The following is a 22,523-nucleotide window of genomic DNA, read 5'->3' as shown; positions in this document are numbered from 1 at the left end:
TTAGGGTTCTGAGTTTGGTCTACTAAGGACACATCAGCCCGAGAGCTCCACAGACAACAGAGCAAATGAGCACTTGCTGTCAGATCACAACACGTCGTCTTGATGAACAGCAGAGCCGACATGTTTTAATATCCTTCTTGTTGGATCTGTTGGCTAGTTGCGCATACTCACAACGGTGGAGCTATAGGCTTGATTTGTAGCATATGAACTGATGTAATGCAGTGAAGTTCACAGGTTCCCATTAGTGTGTATGTGTTGTCATTTTCAGGAAGCAACGCTCTGCAGTCTCTGTGTTGTCTTTTCACTCTGCTGCTTTTATATTACACTCATTCGATGGCATGCAGCGCTCTGTGTGATAACCCAAGTAATCAAATCATCACATAAGGAGAGGAAATAAAGAATTAATTGGGACTTATCTTGCTTCAGTCACTGAAACCGGATTTCCCAACATGCCTCTGCCAGTACTGAGCCACACGTTTTCATATCTAAGAATATAAATGCCTTAAGATATAACATGAGACATCCTACTTCAATCTGCCAACTAAAAAAAAGCATATTATTCATGATATGAGTCATCTGTGAACCTTTGCAGACAGAGTTTTATCTGTGTTATTGAATATTTCATGACAACAATCTCTTCTAATATTAGATATCTTATTTTGGATTCACACTTCTTTAACATTTTTGCTCTTCTAGAAACCATTTGTATGTGTATGACTTTGTATGTGAAGAGGTCATGAAGTGTAAAGGCTTAAACATCTTCCAGACACCCTCTAGAGCACTTGATACTTTACCCACAAATATTATTTACAGCTGTCTCCTTTGGTTTGACCTACTTTCAAACCACAAACTGAGGAGAAGCCCGTTAAGAAAGCATCTGTGACCCCAACCTTCCTCAGTAATCATCGACTCACTCTGGGGCCCTCATAAAATCAAACCAGACACATTTAGTTGTGCTGGTCGCTTTAAATACACATTTTCATCTGCTGATGTCTTCGGATCACCTGTTTAAGACGGACATGCGCGGTGAGCAGGAGGCTGCCAGAGAATCTGCATTAAGATAACTAGAGTTACACAGAAAAGAGCGGATGTCATATTTTTCTTTTCGGTGTAAAGTTTTTCCAAATATACTAACGTATTTTAGCTGATAGGTTTTCCTTTTGTGTGGTGCTACGACTTCATGTGTCGTAGATTTTCCCATAAAATTACTATTAGAATTTCTAATGTTTCCATTAATTTACGTTAAGCAGTTTGGACTGGATGGAAATACACTTGAAGTAAATGTTTGCTTTGATCGTCAAATAAAATTGGCATTTTATTTTGTTGAAACATACCGGAAATATTTTTTTTGTGCCTGTGAGCAGTAGTAAATTGGAGACCCCCCTCACGGAAAACTGTGGCAACTGTGGTGTGCAGCTGCAGAGATGCGAGACACAGAAAAACAACTAGAAATGGTGGAAATGGAGAAGCGGGACAGGGCATGAAACTAACCAGAACATATACATTATCTGAGATGCTTCGAGACACAGAGGAATACCGTCTTCTTGGCGCTTTTTGGAGATAAAAAACGGCGAAGAAAGCTCGGATCGCGCATTGATCCGAATACGGGGGACGGGAGGGGTCGATCATGGGGAACGAAGCGAGCCTGGAAGGAGGTGAAGGGCCGACGTCTGGGCTACCAGACGGGCTGGCACCTGACGGGAAGGGTGGCTTTGTCCGGGTCTCTGATGGGACTCCGGTCAATCTGAATGAACTCAGCGAGGAAGAGAAGAGGCAGCTCACCGCGGCGATGTCAAGGGCGCAAAGCAGGCAGCCCGGGGGCGCAGCAGCTGCAAGAAGGCAGGGAATTTAAACTGCATGCTTTAATTTTCTGAAAACATATCCAAGCGAGTGTATTGGAGAGGGGCGAGTGGATGTGCTGTGCTAGTGTGCAGCATCATTTAGAGAGAGGGGCAATAAGGAGGTTGATACCCTGTTCACGCCCATTATTTAATCCATTAATACAAACCGCACTAAGAAACGACTGATGGATCATCAACATCGAACGATCAGAGTGTAGCTCTTTCTTGCCGAACACACTCAGCATCTCGAATATAAGCTAATTTGTACGGCAGCTGTGAGTTTTGTGCTTCCGTTGTTCCTTCATGGATATATCAACGACGATCCTACATTTAATGTTTTTCGTTTTTAAAAAAAGGACGGTTTGATTTGATCTGTTGTTTTATGTGAGATCAGAGAGGTGTCTTTCCTTAGAGACACACCCCCAACTGTATTTGTAAGAAATTGTCGAAATGCCTGCTGGGAAAGCAAATCTGTCGTGCCTAGTGTGCCCCCCACCCAACCCCCTTTCCCGTTTAAACGTCGCCTGAAGACCCAGCTAAACAAATATGCCACCTCAATTTGTTGTGTAACTCCCTCTCTAAAATGGCCAGTTAAACTGCGCACTCCCGAATTTCACTTTGCATTTTAATCGGTTGCGAAGGAAATGTGCTGTGTAGTGAAAGGAAATGTGAAAAAGCTGCCATTAAGTGTCCAGTTTCGAGTTGCATTCATGGCAACGGGAAATATTTCTCTGTAGCTATCAGGTAAAGTGATGCGCGTCACTGCTAATTGGCTCCAACTGGGGATAATTGTTATTTATATCTGAGGTAGAGATTGGGGGGAGGGGTGCATCAATATTAATATGACTATAAATAGAACAGAGGCGTTAATGTCATCTCACTTAGTCTTTCCTCCTGCTGTATTCTGAGCGTTTTTGTGCAAAAAAGAAACTAGTTTCATCTTCTGCTGTTGAGGCGCCCGTCTTGGAATGAACATTTATCGCTGTCCATGGTTCTGAATCTCACCGCTGCTGTCCGTGGTTCTGAAACTCCCGCTGCAGTGAACTGGCTTACAGCAGGCATTACAAGACCACTTATAGTGTTTGCTGGGCCGCTACCCCTCACGTTTGTGTATTACTCGCGTTGCCTATTAGAATAATCAGAAGCTGTATTCATTACAGCATTACACTATATTGCCTGCAAATGTAATGTCATTGATAAAGGCAAAAACATCAGGGACTTCAAAACAACAGTCTGAGAATGCAGTGTGATCTATGTGTTGCATCTATACATCATTGTGCACTAATAAAACAACATCCTGGCAGTCCATTAGTGCACTGATGTATTTTTCTAAAGATCCAGTTGGCTTGTGCTTTGTGTGGGTTGTGAATGTTGCCTCTAGCTCTGACCTAACAAAGGCTCCTCAGCCTACTCCAGTGTAGCTGGGTATTTCTCACTCCATCTCACCAATCTACACCCTGTGTCATTCATCGGTATTCATCTTTGGTCAGCTTCACCCCTCGGCTGCTATAGCTACACATCCTGTATTCTCTGATGTGTTGAGCAGGCCTAACTGTTAGTGATATGACCTGAGTCTTGCATTATCAGCACAGTGGTGTAACATTTGAGGCAGTGTAGCAAGTAAACATTCCAAGCAAATTGACTGAATGAACAAAGCACATTGATAACATTGCAGTCAGTTAGTCAACATAAAAAACAACAACATATGTCTGCTTGCAGTATCCTCTTCAGTTCAATACAAATAATGCTTAGTTCTTGTGGTATTTTTTTTCTTTTTTCTGGTTTTGTCAGTCTATCTTTTGTACCAATTTAATAAATTGCAACTGGATGTCAGAGTGAATGTTAATTATTTTCTTTCTATTTGGGGACAGTGGAACTTTAAAATAATTATTAAATGTGACCAAATGCCAAGTGTTGGCCAAATGCTAGTTTTCACCTCCTACCAGATGTTAAATTTTCCATTAGGATTACAAGGATTAACAGATGAAATATGTGTAGCCAAAGTAGATTTTCAGAAGTATTCAAATGAAATAGTCTTGGAAACAGTTGGGTCTGTTATTTTTATTTTGGAGCAGCTGTGAGTTGGTGTTGACTTGGCAAACAGGATTTTCTCACAGCGACAATTTAAAGAAAATGAACATAACAATGACTATTTCTGTGTCTCCTTTCCAGACCTTCAGAATCTGATGCTCAACAGCGTTACCAGCAGGTAGGGGCCTCTAGGGGCCCAGCAGGACTCAGTAAAAGCCGAACTGTTGACGCCTTCAACCAGGGTCCACCTGGCAAGCCCACTCCTGGCCGCAGCCCCTCATCGCTCAGTCTTTTTGAATCCAGATTCCGGCAGGAGCCGAAACCCTCCGAGACCAAGTCACCCAGCATGTTTGGCTCCAGCTTCCTCAGCGGGGCCAACCCCCTCAATGCTGTATCATCTATGACCTCCTCTGTTTCGTCCTCCATATCCTCCATGGGTGATGCTGTCAACATCCCCAAGTTTGGACTATTTGGGGATGAGGAGGAGGAAGATGTACCAGCAACAACAGAATTCAAGCAGGCAGGAAAGTCACCAGGGAAGGATCCTCAGCAAGGGCCAGTTCCAAAAGGCACACAGCGGGGAGGACCCCAGAAACAGAGTCAGGGCCCTCCTGGGCAGGGTCCAAAGCCAGGTCAAGGACCTCCTGGTCAGGGACCTAGGCAAGGCCAGGGACCACCAGGTCAGGGGCCCAAACCAGGTCAAGGTCCTCCTGGCCAGGGACCCCCTGGTCAAGGACCCAGGCAAGGTCAGGGACCACCAGGCCAGGGGCCCAAACCAGGTCAAGGCCCTCCTGGCCAGGGACCCCCTGGTCAAGGACCCAGGCAAGGTCAGGGACCACCAGGCCAGGGGCCCAAACCAGGTCAAGGCCCTCCTGGCCAGGGACCCCCTGGTCAAGGACCCAGGCAAGGTCAGGGGCCACCAGGTCAAGGGCCAAAATCAGGTCAAGGTTCTCCTGGTCAAGGACCTGGTGGGCAGGCCCCCAGGCAAGGTCAAGGGCCACCAGGCCAAGTCCCCCCAGGGCAACAGGCACCCAGACCAGACCAGGGTAGTCCTGCCCAGCAAAAAGGTGGCCCACCACAACAAGGACCTGGAAAAACTGGACCCAAACAGCAAGGGCCACAAGGCACTGGGGCTCATCCTGGGGTGCCAGGAAAAAGTGCTGGACCTCCTCCAGGTCAGCAGGGTGCTGGAAAGCCTGCAGGTGTACTCTGTCCATTGTGTAAAACCACCCAGCTGAACACTGGATCTAAGGACCCGCCAAATTATAACAACTGCACCGAGTGTAAGAACCAAGTCTGCAGCCTCTGTGGTTTCAGCCCACCAGACTCAGCGGTAAGACAGTGACTGTTATTTTGTTGTTGTTTCTTTTTTTCTGAATTTCCTTTTGTTCAAATGTTTTTAGAATGGGTAATCATGACTTAAACAAGATTCCATAAACTGCTAATTTCATGTAATCTCCTTCTATAGATAGCTGTGAGAATTAGAAATATCTTGTTGTTCCAATTTACGACCAACATAATGCATTTACCCGTTACAGAAGGGGTTATATTATTGAATGCAGGCAGTGGTAAAGGTCATGTATTTTTCAGTTTTTTCTTGATGTGAATTAACAAACTTGTTGTCAAAGACATTGGGCTCCACATTACACTGCAAATATATCATCCCAAAAATGATCTCTGGTAACTCAAGACTTCTCTTGTTCACATTAGAATCACCAAGAGTCTTGTCAAAATGAGTTATCAAATTAAATACATAGCAAAATTTAGATAAACCAATATGATTTAAGCATTTTCAGAAGACAAAATATGCACACTTTTAAAGTATACCTCAATCCAACACAAGCCTGGTAACAGCATATTGCTATTCTCTGAGTCTGGCAGAGGGAGTGCATCTCCTAAGAGTGCAAACACAGTTTGAGGAACAGAGGGACCATATGGACCCAGGGAATGTTGATCAAGGTGACTCATATCATAGCCACAGGAAGATACTGTGCCAGCCAGTGAAAACACTCATGACATGTCACACATGAACTATAAACGCTTTTGGGCCATGATTATTGCACAGCAGAGTGACTGATGCCGTCTGCTTGAACTTCGTCTTTACATTTTCTGCTCTGTACATCTAGGTTGGGGCCTGTTAGTTTTTAGCAATTCAGGAAGCAGATTTTAATAGACTAACAAATCATTTCAGAAAAACCATCTGTTTAAATGTTGGGTCGATTTAGCTGTTTGAATAAATGTAAGCAATAAGTACCATTATACACACACACATACATACTGCATTAGATACTAATCAAACTGTCAACAATGGCCCTTTTCAATTCTGTACCTTGAACACAGTGGAAACCAAGGAGATAGCCAAACACAAAACAAAGGACTCTTTAGTGTGACCAGGCTGTTTTATGAGCAGGTGTGTGGAATGGCCAAACAAACACAATAAAAGGCAACCATTTATCACCAACATATACACTACCTATACTGTAATTAAGGGAAGATTTTGCCATTTTTGTAGGAATTGTATATGTCTTTCTGTCTTACTGGTGCCAAATTTGAATGTTTATGTTTCAAGAAGCTATGTAGCTGAGGAAAACAGGATTCAATTGTAAATTTAACATAATTTGAAACACTGATTAAAAGATGTCCTAAATGAGAAAAAAGCTCTTTAAGAGTTTTACTTATTATGCTTACTGACATTTTGTTTGCGCTCACAACAGTATGAAAAATGTGTTTTTATTCAGTCTAACCTCTCTTCTTTCTTGCACAGGGTAAAGAGTGGTTATGTCTGAACTGTCAGATGCAGCGTGCGATGGGAGGAATGGATCCCCCTGGCATGACAAAGCCAAAGCAAGGCTCAGCACCACCCTCACCTCAGAGACAGGGACCTGGAAAGCCAGGCAAACTGTTGATAAAGCAGCAGAGCACCACTGACCAAGGATTAACCCCTCCAACCACACCAAGGCAGAAATCCCCAGGTACATCCTCTCCAGGACCACTCTCCCCGGGGTCGTCGCTGGCAGGATCCCCAAAAATTGACCCCAAGACAGGTCGCCCCATTCAGCAGAAGTCCAGTCCCCAGCAGTCTCCAGCTAAAGCCAAACAGGAGTCAAGCTTTTTTGGAGGGTTAGGAGGTATCAGTTTAGGAGGCCTCACAGATGCAGCCAAGCCTCCTACAGCTGCTACACAAGCTGCTGAGTCTGTTACAGGCAAACTGTTTGGTGGGTTTGGTGGGTTAATGGAGTCATCGAAGCCTCAAACACAGGCTGCACCAAAACAGGAAGAGTCAGTGGCTGGGAAGTTATTTGGAGGTTTTGGAGGTTTGACAGAATCGGCTAAACCTCCCGCTGCTGCATCTCAGATGTTTAGCTTTGGATCATCCCTTTTGAGCTCAGCCACCAATCTTGTCTCTGGAGAGGACGACAAAGCACCGGAATCTCCACCTGGGTCGCCACCAGATTCTGGCCCTGGTTCACCACCTGATTCTCCATTCTCTGGTCCTGGGTCTCCTCCAGATTCAGACTCTGCTCCTGACACCCCTCCTGCTAGATCCAAGAAACTCCCTAGAACCATTTCTGTGGAGCAGAAAGAGAAGGCTCCAGCAGCTCAGTTGGCTCCGGCTCCAGCTCCAGCTCCAGCTCCAGCTCCAGCCACAGCAGCCAAGAGAAACTGCCCTCTCTGTAATGTGGAGCTGAGTGCTGGATCAGCCGACACACCCAACTACAGTCTGTGTACCGAGTGCAAGAAGGAAGTGTGCAATCTTTGTGGATTCAACCCCACTCCTCACTTAGGAGAGGTAAGAAGCCTATAATCATATCAGTTCTTTTAAGAGCTACTTCTTCCTGCACTTTCAGCACACTGCATCTACCATTGATTTTAGTAATTCTGCTGTTTATAAATAGAACATCATCTCGATGTTTCATTAAAATAGGTCACTGTGAAATACAATCAAGAAGTTTTCAGTTGTGCGTTTGGCCAGTGGCTCTATAGATGTGGTTAGTTATGCTGTGTTGTAAATCAGTTCCTGTCAAGCTTTTCTTGGAAGGGTGGAAGAAAAGTTAAGTGAAGACAAATTAGGTTTTTTCAAATGGAGGTCGCAAGATCACCTATCTCTTCAAACCATTGACACTTGACTCTGAAACCCAATACTTTGTGTTCGCCATCTGTGATCATGCATGTATTACATTATGATTGTGCGAGTAAGCCACACAAGCTCCCTCCTGATCACTGTATTTTTTTTCAATTGTGAATTGGAAGCATACAAATATGTACATACGTGTACACATTTGCTCTTTTGCATTTATGTGAGTGTGTCCATTCATTGTGGAAACCAAACACTTTTGGCCTGCTTATGAACCGAGGTGTGAGGACTAGTCTGCTGGTATTTCCACAGAGTGCTCTCTCATGTGAAAGCACCATCACAAGGCTGTATGAGTACCACAGAACAGATGGTACACTATGGTGTAGGATCAGTATATAATGGGAAAAGAGTCCAAAAAAGTGTTTTTGGTTAAGCAGTTTCTCAGCAGGGATAACACAACCACATATGCTACACACGCTTAGTATTCTATGTGAGGTATAGTTATTATATGACATTGTATGACATGATTTACGTCCCACATTTGTTACTCGGCCACATAAAGGCCACATATAGGTAAATGAACTAAGGACATTGGTAACTAAGGATGTTTTGTTGTATCTTCTTGAAAAGTTTGCCAATTGGCTGTATGTGTTGACTACTTTGTTTGCTGGTGGTGTATTTGTGTCTTTAGTAATCTGCTGAGTATTCCTGGCCCTCTGAGAAGCCTCCAGTAACAGTTAGTGGGACTAAGCTGGTAATAGACCTCTGCACCATATCTATTTTTAAAGAAGCTGATAAATTCTTCTAGAATATCACCTTTTATTATGAGTGGAAACTGAGCTCTAGTAAATATTTTTTTTACTTTTCAATAACCTGTGACCTTGTAAAGAAATTATTTGGCAAGTAGGTTACTCACAGCTTAATCTGAGAGTCAGATGAGATAACAGATGGCACTCTGAAAACTTTTCAACGAGATGCAGCAACCAGCAGATGACACAGCTATTTGAAAAGTAAGATCAATAACCTCCTGGAGTTTGGTACAAAACTTTTATGTTCCCATAAAACAACTAGCGTGGTGCTATTTTCTGCCAAATATTTATGTTTCCTATTAAAACAGAGGGCACCTCAAGAAATTCTTACTCAGTTCTGTTTTCTCAGCTTAAGTGGCGAGGGCAGTCACCGTCCACCATTTTACTTCAGCCATGCTGAAATTCTGCTGTTTCATTAGATACAAAAGTTAGTTAATGGCCCCGAGTGCAGGATGAGTCATCAACATTTTGTTTTTGTTTTGTTTTCCAGGAAATTGAAAAATACTGTTGAGAACACCTACAAAAAGCTTTTTTCTTCATGTCATTCCTAGGCCACATATTGATGAATAGTTAATGCAAAGTGCACAAAATGTAATTTAATATCTTTAACATAAACATGTGGCAACTTAAATGCAAAAGTGACTTGTTGTTTTTACCCTTTGGTTTTGTTCTTGAATAAATAACTAAGATGTATGTTATTTAGTGAGCTATAGTGGGCTAGCAGACTCTTTATTTTTAAAATCCATGGATTCTTTCAATTTCATAGTACCGCATAGTAAACAACAGCTTGGCTCATTTTTTTTGTTGTTTTCTATTTTAGGTTATACCATGTAATGGATACTGTCCAATTCTTTTTTTTTTTTGGTTCTACATCATCTGAAAATCCAAGTGAACTGAGTAAAAACTATATGGTGATGTGGAAACATTGCATAGTGTTGATTGGTCAGACAGAATGGGTGTGAACAATATCTCCAGAGTAGCCTGCTCACAGTGAGACACTTCATTGTCCCATGAAGTCGACCATTTAGAGAATAAATATCTCATTTTGTGCACACAGATACCACACTACGTGCATGGCTAATGAATACATGAACATGTTTATTAACTGCAAAAATGGATTTACAGATCGATTTTGGTTTCTCTGCTGACCTGAGCTGAGCTCTGTAGCATTCAGTTGTTAATGACCTCTCCCAAAAGACATTCAAACCCTTTTGTACTAAAAGCCTGTCATAAACTAATTTACTGCAATAACTACTAATACTCCTCTACAGTCCTAACTTCTAAGTTGCTTTGAATAAAAGCGTCTGCTGAATTGATGAAATGTAATAAGCATATCTGTTATGTGTCGCCTTTGTCACTGCAGCTGCACTGATAAACAGCTGATCCCGCTCACAGAGAGGGGATACTGTATGTAAAAAGGAAAACAATGCATGGAAAATCCACGCCAAGTCAAATCGTACTGCACCGTACCATGTAACAGAAAAACGCCACATCTGTTTCAGCATATCCACTTTATGTGCTAAGCTAATGGACATCTGCATGTTTAGATATTGGTCACCAGTCTAAAAAGCAGGAAGCTGTATTTCCCATTTTAACTTTTCACATGCCAGAATGTACCCCAGACTGAAAGAACTAGAACGACCTTCCTGCACGCTTAAAAAGGTTCTTTTGAAATGGCATAATCACGTGACTAAAAGCTTTAGAATTCCTCTTTTGACAGTTATTAGCTTTTCTAATTGCGCATGCTTGCCACAATATTGAAGAGCAAGTGCCATTGTAAAATCAATAGAATTTGAACAAGTTCAATTGTGAGCATGTATGTGGAATATTCTGTACTAGACACACACGTGCACACAACACCTTGGTTGAGTCATCTACCCCCTACATAGTGTGCCTCACCTCTGTGTCACTCGCTGTCATCATGGCAGCTGTCAGCAAGGGTTCATTTGCTGACGCAAGTGAGTGTGCGAGTGTGACTGTGTGTGTTTGCAGAAATGGGAGTTCTTAACAGTAATTTGTTTTATTAGGAATACTTAGACTTATTGTGTATGAGATGTGAAACAACAGACTGGTGCAGGCTATTGTAGGTGCTTTTTGAGTGACTTTTTGTCTTAACAGTAAGAGTATGCTCCTGATGGTCTTTTTATATTGAAATGCTGTTGAATGAGTGTGCAGGCATACTGTAATGAGTTTGTGTGTGTGTGGGCATAATCTCTGTTTCCTAAAAGGATTTAAAGGGCAACAGGAAGCTTGTCATCTCCATGGAGGCCTGATCCCTCTCTCAGGTATTTTTGCTTAATCCCCATCAATATGAGTTTTGAAATTAGGCACCCCACAAGGAAAAGCTCTCCTGTTTTGTTTTCTCTTTTATTCTCGCTTTCTTTCTGTCACAGCTGTCTTTTTGTTTCTGTCCATTTCTGTCACTTTCTGGCATTTTTGTCACTTTGTCTCTTTTTTTAATGTATCATTTCCAGATGTTTTAGGTCTTCTTCCGAGCATCTTTTGATCTTTTCCTGTCCATATAAGACATGCCAGCAATATTTGCTTTTTGGTTGCCTGTCAACCTTTTTAAAGAAAGTATTTTCTTTGACAGATTCTCCCTTAGTGGTGCTATCCCTCTGCTTTGTCCTGCTGTCACTCCCTTTGATGTAGGGGAAGTCTGTAAATGTGAGTCTAGTGCTGCTCAGCGACATTACTGTAGGCTCAGGCTCCATGTCATGTTGGCCTTATCAGTAAAAAAGAGTGCTTGCTGGAGATGTCTTACATAAGATGGGAGAGGCTCCCCTTTGCTAACGAGCACAAATCAAAGAATTGGAGCTCAGGGAAAAGCTGTGAGTTATGTGCTGTATCACAAAAAGAAAATTCTTATCATATTTTTACTTTTTCACAAATTTTTACAGAAAGCAGTTTCCAAATCACAGCCTTTGAATTTTAAAATTTGTGGTGGGGTTTGATTGGAAGTTAGCAGTTTTCCAAATTCACTAGCAGTGGTGTTCATAATCAGTACAATATAATCAAAGTCTATTTTTCTAAGTGAACAGCATATTGAATCACAACTCTCGCTCCGTAATCAGTTGCTTTTAGCAGCAGAGCTCTATTCATTGGTTATCGGCAGAGCAATTTATTTACAGGATATTACTTCCTCTTTAAAAAGCAGTCTGTGCTACAGAATCATCATCAGTATCTGATAACTGAGTTGTAAACTACAGGGTTTTAAGCTATGGGCTCATTTATTTTTGCACTGTCAACAAACTGCAGCAGCAATACATTCACCTACTGTTGTACCTGCTGAATTGCATCCGATTGGTTGATCGATGTGACTACTACATTGTCAATAACTACAAATCTTTGAAGTTACCAAAGATATTGATTTGAATCAGCAAAGTGATCCTGCTGATGTGTTTCAACAGCTGGAAGATTATGGTATACTGTTGTACAAATTCACATCAACATGAATTAAATATTTCTAATTGTGTTTAATATCTAATATTTCTTATACTTTGTTGAGAATCTTTTGATGGAAGTGACTGTTTGAAGTTTGGAAGCCATCACCAAAGAATATGTTTCCACATTGTCTATGCTTTGCCAGGCCTTTGCTTCAGGCATCATTGGTTGCTGTTGCTGTTCATGAGTCTTTCTGACATGCAAGTGAAAAGCATCTCAACGAGTTGAGATCAGTTGATTGACTTGAATAATCCATGTACTCGATAATTCCTTAGTCGTGTCATCGTGTTTTGGTTGTTGTCCATCTGAACTTAAAAGCACCATAATCATTTTTATAGCAGTTTGATAGATCTAAATGGACAGTATAAATATATAAACTTTAAAATTCATGCAGATATTTCTGTCTTCTGTCAAATCCTTAAAAAATATTATTGACCCACTGGAACCCATGTGGACCCTTGCTGTCGCATTGCCTCCATGTTCATTTCAGGCGATAATGTATGACTTGGATCATGAGCTGTTTGAGGCCTACGTCATACCTTTTTCTTCCCTTCATTCTGCTAAGCACTGCTTAAAAACATTCATATCAGGATACGCAGATATAACAGAAACCGTGCCTGCCTTCATCCAGAGCATGGTAAGTATTTCATGCTATATCTGAAAACTTTCAACCCTTGTCGCTTTTCCTGTCAGGAGTGATTCTGTCTAGTGATCAGAATGGTCTGCACTCCTCAGATTGGATAATTTCCGACTGCGAATGGTGATTTCACATGTCTGAACACAGACATTTTTTCACCCACTGACAGGTTGATCTCACTTCAATTTATCCAAGAATGTGGTTCTAAGTCTAATCTGGTCTTTCTTTTTTAAGGCTCATGAATGGTGCACACCTTTCTTGTGAACCTTCTGTATTTGACTTATAAAGTCTTCTTTTTATGGTAAAGAAGAATGACATACCTACCTTCTGGAGTGTGTTTCTCACCTGGCTGCATGTTGTGACGGGGTTTTTCTTTACCATGGAAACGATATGAAAATCATCCACAACGTTCCTCCTTTCTGAAAATCTGTCTCTTTTAATGCTGCCCATCAGTGCATTCTTCTTCCTTAGAATATACCAAATAGATGATTTGGCCACTGCTAAGGACCTTGCTATATCTCTATACAGATTTGATCTGTTTTTCCAGTCTTTTAGACTCAGAATGACTTGATTAGCTTGAGTTCATAGCCACTTTGACATCACATTTTCGGTTCTCAGCAACAGCTTCCAAATGCAAATGCCACATTTGGAATCAATTGCAGACCTTTTATCTGCCTAATTGGTGAATAAATGAGAAAGGAATAATCAGCATCTGTTCCTGACACATCTTTTGAGTCAAGTGTCCGGTTATATTTGATCCCTGAGTATTGCATATCAAAGAGCTATAATCCTTAAACTCTCCCTCCAATTAGCATGAAAATACCCGAAAATAAAAGCGAGAATTTGCACATTAAGCACATTTTCATCACTGTAACTTGAATTTGTTAAATATATTGTAAATTGCTAGAAAAAACACAGTGTTAATGCTTTAATGTGTCTCAAATAGTCTCCCTTGCCTTAATTATTATTAAACAATGTATGGCAACAGACAAAAAAAGTCAAAATATATGAGATATTTATTTGTTATTTGATTTATTTAATATTGCTGTATGATGAAGCTTGGGTAGCATTTTGTCATGCTAACCCTTCCTTGAACTACTCCTTATGAATATGAAAAGTTGTAAACCATCATATGTGGAGGATTGCTGGCCTCCAAAAAGTTTACCATATATTCCACAACTTTTACAAACATTGGGGAAGTTGGGTTTGGACATATAATGATTTATCAATTCGATGTTGCAAGTAACACAAAGATATGTTATTGCGTTGAGTGTTGATGCATGTTTTTCACATTTCACTGGTCTGACACTTTAATGCACACACTCACTTGCATGGTGATTCCTGTTTCCTTCTTCCTCATTGTCATTTTATGATAGTGTCCTCACCTCCTCCACAGCCTGAACCTTCATGAGTCTGTACTGGCAGATAAAAGCTGATCATACATACACTCATGGACATGCAGAAAACAGACCTGTCATACAGTAATGGCACACTCTCAACCTCAGCTTTGTGTAACTGATCTACATCACAGCTTTCATATACTACCCAGTCATTTGATCTGTTGCATTCTGTACTACACGGATTCGTTTGTGAGTTTAACTGTATCTGCCCCATACAGTTCACTTGCCTCACAGTTCTCCTATCACTCGGCCAGGAGCCTGAACTGTACAAAAATAGGCACAGCCACAAAGGAGAGCCACAAAGGGGAGAAAGGGGAGAACACAAGGGACTTCAGGGCAGCCCCCCCTCCTTTAACAGCCTTTAGTAGCTCTTTTGTGTTTCCTTTTATATTTCCTCCTTTAAGATGGTCTTGCAGCACCAGGCAGTCCACAGAGACCTACAGATGGCCACATTAGCAGGATATTTTTAGTTCTTAGTTAGTTTTTAGTTGAAGTGATTTTGTGTGTGCATTACTTTGATCTGTTCATTGGGAAGTACATAGGTTACTATATTACACTGCGTGAATGCTGGCACCTGAATAGAAATAATGTATTTATTCTTTGACTGAGCAATACATCTGGTAGACCACTTTTTAGTCCACCGCATTTCCCTAAACCTTTCATTCTAAGGTTGGTTTACCATACCAAATGACTATGATCATAATTAACTCTTCTTACAGCACCCCCTCCAACTCTTCTCCAGAATGATTTCCAATAATCCCCTTACTAATTTACTAATTTTTGCATGATTTGCCAGAGTCACATTTCACTGAGACTTTAGTGCCAAAAAATGGGAGGAGAAAAGCCAAGAACTCTGACGTGCCAGGACTGAGCCCTTGTCAGACAGATATTGGAGGACAGGCAGGCAGAGATACACAAACACTTTTAAGCACACACACTCTGGCATCAACCTCATCTTGTTAGCACAGGCTGTTATAGTTACATCCTGACTGTTGCTGCTCTCTCTTTGTCCCTTCAACACACTCAGGATTTTTTTTAATGCACCCAAATAATATTCAGTTGGCAAAGCCAGAAGCTCTGCTTGAATGAGGTAATAGTTTCGCTCTTGAAAATCATGTTTGTGTATTAAAAAAGAAAGAAAGAAAAAAAACTAAGAAGCAAGCGGATGTATTATTGCTCAATTTCAGTGGTGCCTTTCATCTGTAATGGAGTATATATATAAAGCTGGCACTTATTTGATTGACAGGTTAAATTAATTGACAGCTAAATTACAACATGAAAGAACTGTAAGACCCTGGATAAAAAAAACAATCATATGTCTTCTAAGGATGCATGAAAAAAAGTAAAAGAGGCATGAAATGATTAATAAACACACAGCCTTATTACATTTCAGTGTGGTGTGGGGGAGGACAGAAACAAAACAGAGGGGAGAGGAGATGAAAAACTACTGTGACAAGAAAGGGTGTCCAATAGAGGATGGAGGAGGAGGAAAGGGTGGTGTCACAAAGGATATGGGTGCCACTCTATGGAGCCTTAAGCTGTGCAGACAATGACAACCTGACTATTGTAGTTTGTTTTAGCAGTCGTGACTCATGCCAATGAGTCACATCGACAGCATTGTAAGAACCGTAACATCATTGAAAATGTTGTAAAGTATATATGAAAGCAGCTTCTTTGCACTTGAAATCCCGCTGAATAGTTGTTTCTTTGTTTTTTTTTTATTAGATTCCTAATCATTCTTCATATTTTTGAAAAATGCCTGACGAAGAGCACTGTTAGATTAAACTGCTGCCTTGTTATGTTAAAACAGCTGGAAGCCATCTGTGCAGTGTGTTGAGACATCTCAGACTTTTAGCGTGAATCGTCTGTTTCTCATCCATTACACATATTTATTTTTTCTTTTAGGATCTGGTTTTGACTACTATAGTTGTAGTGGTTTATCACTACTTGAATGTGCAAGTATGGTCTAGATATTTACAAATCTAGTATTCTATTTGAAATAATGACAAAGTTTTGATAGAATAATATTAATACTACTACTAATAATAATAATGAAAATACAATGCCTTTCATGACACCCAAGGTCACTTTACAATACAAAAGATAAAAATATGATAATATGCGATTAATAATGTTAAGAGACTATAATCTTTCATTTAGTTGGGAATACCAGATAGATTGAAAAAAAATCACAAGCCATATGTGCATTTGAATAAGTAAGTTTTCAGCATTGATTTGAAGATGGAAGGAGAGTCCATGTTGCCGATGTCAGGTGGGAGAGAGTTCCCAGAGGCGGGGTGCAGAGTGGCTGAAGGCTCTAGCTCCCATGGTAGCCAGGTGCGGTTGGGTGTACTGATGTGGATGAGTTCAGACAGGGATGGGTAAGGTTGTGAATGGCCTTGGAGGTAAGGAGTAGAATTTTAAAATCAAGGACAATCAATCCCCTCTGTCCTGACAATCATTCAGGACAGGGATGATATGGTTAGTGAAGGGGATTCTGGGTGCATACGGGTGGCAGAGTTCTGAACCAGTTGGAGTCTGTATAAAGACTTGATAGGTGGACCAAAGAGAAGTGAGTTGCGGTAATCTAAGCAGGATTTAACAAGGGTGTGAACAAGTATAGGCGAAGATGAAAGTAAGTGGACCAAATAATATTATGTATGTGAGCAGTATAAGAATGTGCTATTGAGGATGACACCCAGACTGTTAACCTGAGATGAGGAAGAAACAGTGGAATTATCCATATTTAAGATACAACTGTTTGCTTTGGATATGGTTGATTTAGTGCCAATGACAGGAACTTCCATTTCACCACAGTTTAATTTGAGAAAATTAGCTGTGAAGCAACATTTTTTTCAGCTAGGCAATCAGAGAGGGAGGAAGGAGGGAGAAGAGCTGTGGACTTGGAGGATAGGTGGAGCCAGGTGTCATCCACATAGCACTAAAAAATCATATTGAATTTGTTATAAATATGACCAAGCGGAAGCAAGTAAATGATGCCTTAGGACAGAGCTCTGGGGAACACTGGTGGTGACTGGAAATGACTGTGACTTTAATGTATTGATCTGTATGTGCTGAGTGCAGCCAAAAAGGTAGGGTTTACACCAGTTGTGGGGTGTGCCAGTGATACCAATTGAATAAGAAGAATACTGTGTGAGATGGTGTCAAAAGCCACGCTCAAGTCACGAAGACTGTGGATTGTTAGTAGACCAGTGTCAGCAGCCATGAGGAGGCCATTTGAAATCTTAACAAGAGCAGTTTCTGTGCTATGGAGGGGGCTGAAACTATAATGAAGTTGTTCATACAGCTTATTAGTAGATAAGTGTGTAAGAACTGGAGATGCTTCTGTTTTTTTTTTAAGGATTTTGAAATTTTGTGAAATGTTGATGTGGCTTATGCCTTTAAGTAATTATCATAATACAATGAGTAAGACTATTTAAATTAGCTAACTTGTAACATAAAGCACAAATTCCCAATATAAGCTAACACCCATTTAATTCTGAAGATATTGCAGTGTAATGGCATTCTTTCAAGAGAAAGAAGTCACTTTCTTTGTGCGTGTTGTAATCCAAGCTTCCGTCCTTTATGTTGTGGCATTGAAGCTGACTGCGTGTGCATGTTAATGCTCACAAGCCCCTGCAGTGTGGTCTGGTGTCGGCAAAATATTCAAGTTTTTCTGCACTTAATAAGGCACAATCTCTCACAAAAAAGCCTTCCATAAAGAAAGGGACAAGACTAGTCAACCTTTGCTTGATTTTGTCAGGGACAGAGAGCTCTACTAGCTGCTTTAAGGGCTCCAAACTAGGTATTGTTTTCAGTGTTTTCAGTGTGCCAGTCACAGAATTCTTCTAGCCATAAATGAGCATGCCATATTTAAATATGCAAGTAAGATGACATCTATATATTTTGACCCCCACACATTTTTACCACTTTTGAAGGGTTCCAAGTCTAAATTGTGCTAAAGAGCCCCCTATTTGAACCCAGCTTATGGCATTTACAAGTGCACAGTGTTTACCATCTTGGGTAGTAATGACAAAGGTGGTTTTCTGACTTACATCAGGTAATTGACTAATTAATAACTGGACAAAAATAAAAACTATTTTTCCATGAAAAAGTTAAAAGAAATTAAATTTTTTGGACTATGATGTGCTTTAACACAAGAATATACTTCACTATTTCACCGTGTATTTTTTGTATGTCATTTATGTAATGGAACCATAAATCATTCCATGCAAGTATATCTAAAATTGATCAAAGAGCATAAAATACAAAAGTTGCCTACAAACCATGTTGCATAATTGCATGCTACATCACATTGCTAGACACTTTTAAGGAAACACGGGTTCTTATCTGAGTGGGTATCCCCACCTCCTCACATCCTTTTTTAGACAACTGCAAGCTTCTTAATGTGTTTGTTAACCAAAGCTCTTTAGGCTTACACATTCTTTTAGATGTCTTTTTTTTAAGTGGGTGGAAAAATAATAATAATGGATGGTTCTCTCTCTGTTTTTTTTCTTGCACTGATAGTTGGCAGCAGAAAAACAGAAAACAAATATGTTTATCAGCAGGTGAATAGGCAGAACACTTTTTGTCCTGTGTCTGACAAATACTGTATGAGGTATCTGGTCTTCACACCCTCTGACACTAATATAAATAAACTCATCAATCTCATTAAAGTGATTTTTAGGGAAGTGTAGGGCAGAAAGCTACAACATCAGCTAACAGTTACATATCACAAAGGCAGTTCTTTACAAAGCAGTCAACAACAGCGGATGGTTGTAATGATGCTTTTTTATTTGTCCAAACCAAAGTTTTAGATTTTCTCAACCTAGATTTTGTTGGCAAATAATCCTTAATTTAATGGTTTTTTTGGGGGGCTACATGAAGACTTTCTACCTGCTGATGATGTTGTTGGTTAACATCTACAAAAGTTGCCTGTGTATACCCAACTTCAGAAAATGTCTACTGTCCAGAATACATTTTGATTTGCCACATTTTGATTTTAAACTAAATGTGATGCAATATTTATAGGCAAGTTGTGATCTTCATCTGTGGGGCTATTTGGTGCCAGGAAAATCAGAAACGTTGTGTTAATGGGGCTTTTTATGCTGAATGGACTGTTGAATGGCTATTGTGTCAGAAGCAAACTCTATCATTTTATCTACTTTTAAAAGGGAAGCTGTCTTATGTGGTTATTTTTACGAAGTTGGTTCTGGAGAGAAACCAACTTAGTAAAAATAACAAAATCCTCTGAAACAGATGTCATCTGTCAGGTTTCAGCCAGGTAAAAGCTTTGTATTTAGAGGGGATAATCAACTTGCTCAATCCGTGTTTCTCCTGGGAGTTTTCTAAGAATAGGCTCACTTAACGCTGACTTCTGAGTAAAGTTAACTTGTGATTAAGGCATTTTGACAGTAGAATTGAAATATTCAGCCTCTACCCTCACTGTTTGCTTCTTGTTTGGCAATACCTCCATTAATATTAGGTTACTAACCTTTCGTTTCATGAGTCCAATGAGAATTCCATCAACACATGAGAATGGACAAATACAGTACTTCAATCTGGTCTGGGAACATCTTGAACCATGTTGCATTTATTAAGAGAAAGATCTTTTTTGGCTTGCAAAGGAGCTGATGCTGTGATGTTCAGCTTGCAATCTTGTGCATTACAATTAAGTTGGCCACTAATCAATGAGAATAAGGACAGCAATTTGAAGACTTTAATTTCAGCAAAAGCTTCAGGGCTGAGAGGTGAATTGACAAGTCTCTACTTCCCAGGGTTTTGTCATTCTTGTTATTCTTATTTTTCATTACAAAGGCTGTGCTTGACAAATCTGCTGTAAATATCAGTTTGAAATGCGTTCCTTAAAATAGATACGTTATGCCCTTTTTTACAAGCTGACACAATTTCCAGAGGTCTCAATGAAATATCTGTAAAATCCTTTGGTAAAAAATATCACACAGACACAGCCCAGTAGCCCTTGTTTCTCACATTAATTTATGCCACTATTCAAGCAGATAATTTTAGACATTCGACTCCCCTTTGTCCCACTCCTCAGGGTTTGTCTCTTTTGAGGCATGTAATACTCAATAACCCTTGGAGCACATTATTGTGGTATGAGAAAGCATACAGTAAATAGCTCAGGATCTGTGAACACACACAAAAGTGGTATATACTTGACTGGCAGTTGTATTCCTAAAAAAAGATTAATTCCCCTTGTCTGCAGTTCAACTAAATACAACTGGTAGATGGTCGGTCCCTCTTTTAGGAACAGTCTCATTGTGAGCCATGTTGTTCAATTTTGCAGCTCAGGCCATGACGGCTACTGGCTGGCTAATAACATCATTGGGACCTCCATCTTAAACTTTCATTCCATCCCTCTAAGTTTAACAATAAGAACAGATGATATGGCTGTTTTTTAATGTTTTTTAAATGGCTGGCCACTGCTATACTAATGCTGCATTCAGTAACAGATGGGAAATTCAAATTTACAACTTCCAACTGATAGAAATTTAGAAAAGTAAATTATGTTTCACATTTCTTTGTAGGGATATAAGACATACAACAAAGTACTGGTAGAGCATCATGATATTTTTTCTTCTTCAGTTAAGTTAACTATATAACTTATGATGGTAACTTCCCACTTTCAAGGTGCAATAAATGCAGCATCATGTGAAGTTGAAATTAGAAGAGGATAACCTGTAAATCTGAATGGCTCCATGAATGACACATTTTCAGATATTTGAAAACAATAAATCTTTGAGTTAACACTGACTTTAAACCCCCCAAATCTCAACCACAGGAAAAAATGTGATTATTCCATAATGTATCTAAAAAAAAAAAAAAATCCAGCTGCTGGTTAGATTATCATGGAGGCTTAAAATGTGGAAATAACTAACCTGGTCTTTACATGTAGATACTTCTAAACAAAGCCAGTGCTGTAACATTTTAAGGTAATTCTTTGAAGTCACCATCAACTGCAGCTTGTCCTTACTTCCTGGCAATTGATTTGCAGATTGACAGGGTGATAATGTTAAGCATGATGGCAGTATCTGGTGCTGAGCCATTTCCAATGACCATTTAGGTCCTTAACTGCCTCACCCTTTAACTCACAAAATCATGTTCCTTTTCTCCTCCTGCTTTTAGTTGAGTCTGTTTTCTGTTCTCCTTTGTTCTATTTTTCCTCTTGCTCATATCCACTTCACTCATCCTCCTTCCATTCTATTGTCTCTCACACCATTATCACCCTCTTTTCTTTATATCATGTTTAACTTACCTAACCTTTTCTCTATTTTTTGTTTCCATCAACCCATCTGCCACTTGATCCTTTAAGATCACAGTTTTTTTTTTTTGCTGTAGGGAAAAAAAAGATATATTGAGCAAAATTCAGCACAAAACAAAGTAATAAAACAAAACAATAGTTTAAAGTTATACAAAATACTGAGCAAGTATGAGAATATGTGCAAGAATGTATGAAGTAGAGGCAGTGTTGAGAGATAAAACAATGAATTCACACGCTCTCATTGATCTGCTATATCTAAATTTAGATGAGTAAATGCCTCAAAGGATTCCTCATCTTAATCAAAGAGCTGCTATGACCTTCACAACAAACCAGCTCTCAGTTGGAAACATTAACCTAACATGAGTAAGGCCCATCCCATCCCATCCCAATATCTGGTTCCTGTCTGCGGTTTTCAAATTGTCTTTTCCCAGTGACCTTTGGAGGAAGCTTTGATTAAGAGTCAAATGTTCTGAGTACTCACTCTGAATCTGTTCTGAATTTTTCTCTGATGTATGAGCTTGATTTTGTTATTGAACGCCATGTCGGAAGAAGCAGCGATATGTTGATTTCCTCAAAGGTCTGTCATGCCTTTTGTATGACTGTATGTATGCCATTAGTACTGTCATAAACTCATCTCCGTGGGTGATGGTATGCGCCAGCTCTTTGGTGTCGATGTGACGCTAGATTAGTGTTGACGCCCCTGCTCTGACTGTGTGAATCATCTTTATTGCTGTTTGCAGAAGACGTCATAGAAAATAGTCAGAGATATAAGCAGGCAGGCCCCACAAACAAGAAAAAAAGAGAAAGATATATGTCTTTCGTTTTGTGAGGAGTGAACCATTATTGCTCATTTAAATTTGTGTCACTAAATAAATCAAACTTTACTGGTGTGGTCCTGCTGTTGGGTGGGTGTGGGGTTGCTCGAGTCATACAGTGGTTGTCTACTGACTCGTGTGAAATTATCCGTGGGCAAGACACTGAACCCCTTGTTAGCCAAGACAATC

At 40.2% G+C, this 22,523-nt stretch overlaps 1 protein-coding gene across 6 annotated transcripts in view; it reads left to right on the top strand.

The window, feature by feature from the left end:
- Positions 1-1,389: 1,389 nt before the first annotated feature.
- The window catches only part of pcloa (piccolo presynaptic cytomatrix protein a), a 61,558-nt gene continuing 40,424 nt past the window's right edge, over positions 1,390-22,523 (top strand). For all 6 annotated transcript variants that reach the window (XM_072377385.1, XM_072377383.1, XM_072377382.1 and 3 more), the window contains exons 1-3: positions 1,390-1,839; positions 4,014-5,205; positions 6,637-7,662. In XM_072377385.1, coding sequence (XP_072233486.1) covers positions 1,628-1,839; positions 4,014-5,205; positions 6,637-7,662 — 2,430 coding nt within the window. In that variant the 5' untranslated portion in view covers positions 1,390-1,627. The remainder of the gene's footprint in view (positions 1,840-4,013; positions 5,206-6,636; positions 7,663-22,523) is intronic.

This window comes from Leuresthes tenuis, unplaced genomic scaffold, assembly GCF_036924035.1.
Source record: "Leuresthes tenuis unplaced genomic scaffold, fLeuTen1.0.hap1 SCAF_23, whole genome shotgun sequence".
NCBI classification, from domain to species: Eukaryota; Metazoa; Chordata; class Actinopteri; order Atheriniformes; family Atherinopsidae; genus Leuresthes; species Leuresthes tenuis.
The sequence above is the reverse complement of the archived record's forward strand: the minus strand, read 5'-3'. Positions and strand labels throughout refer to the sequence as shown.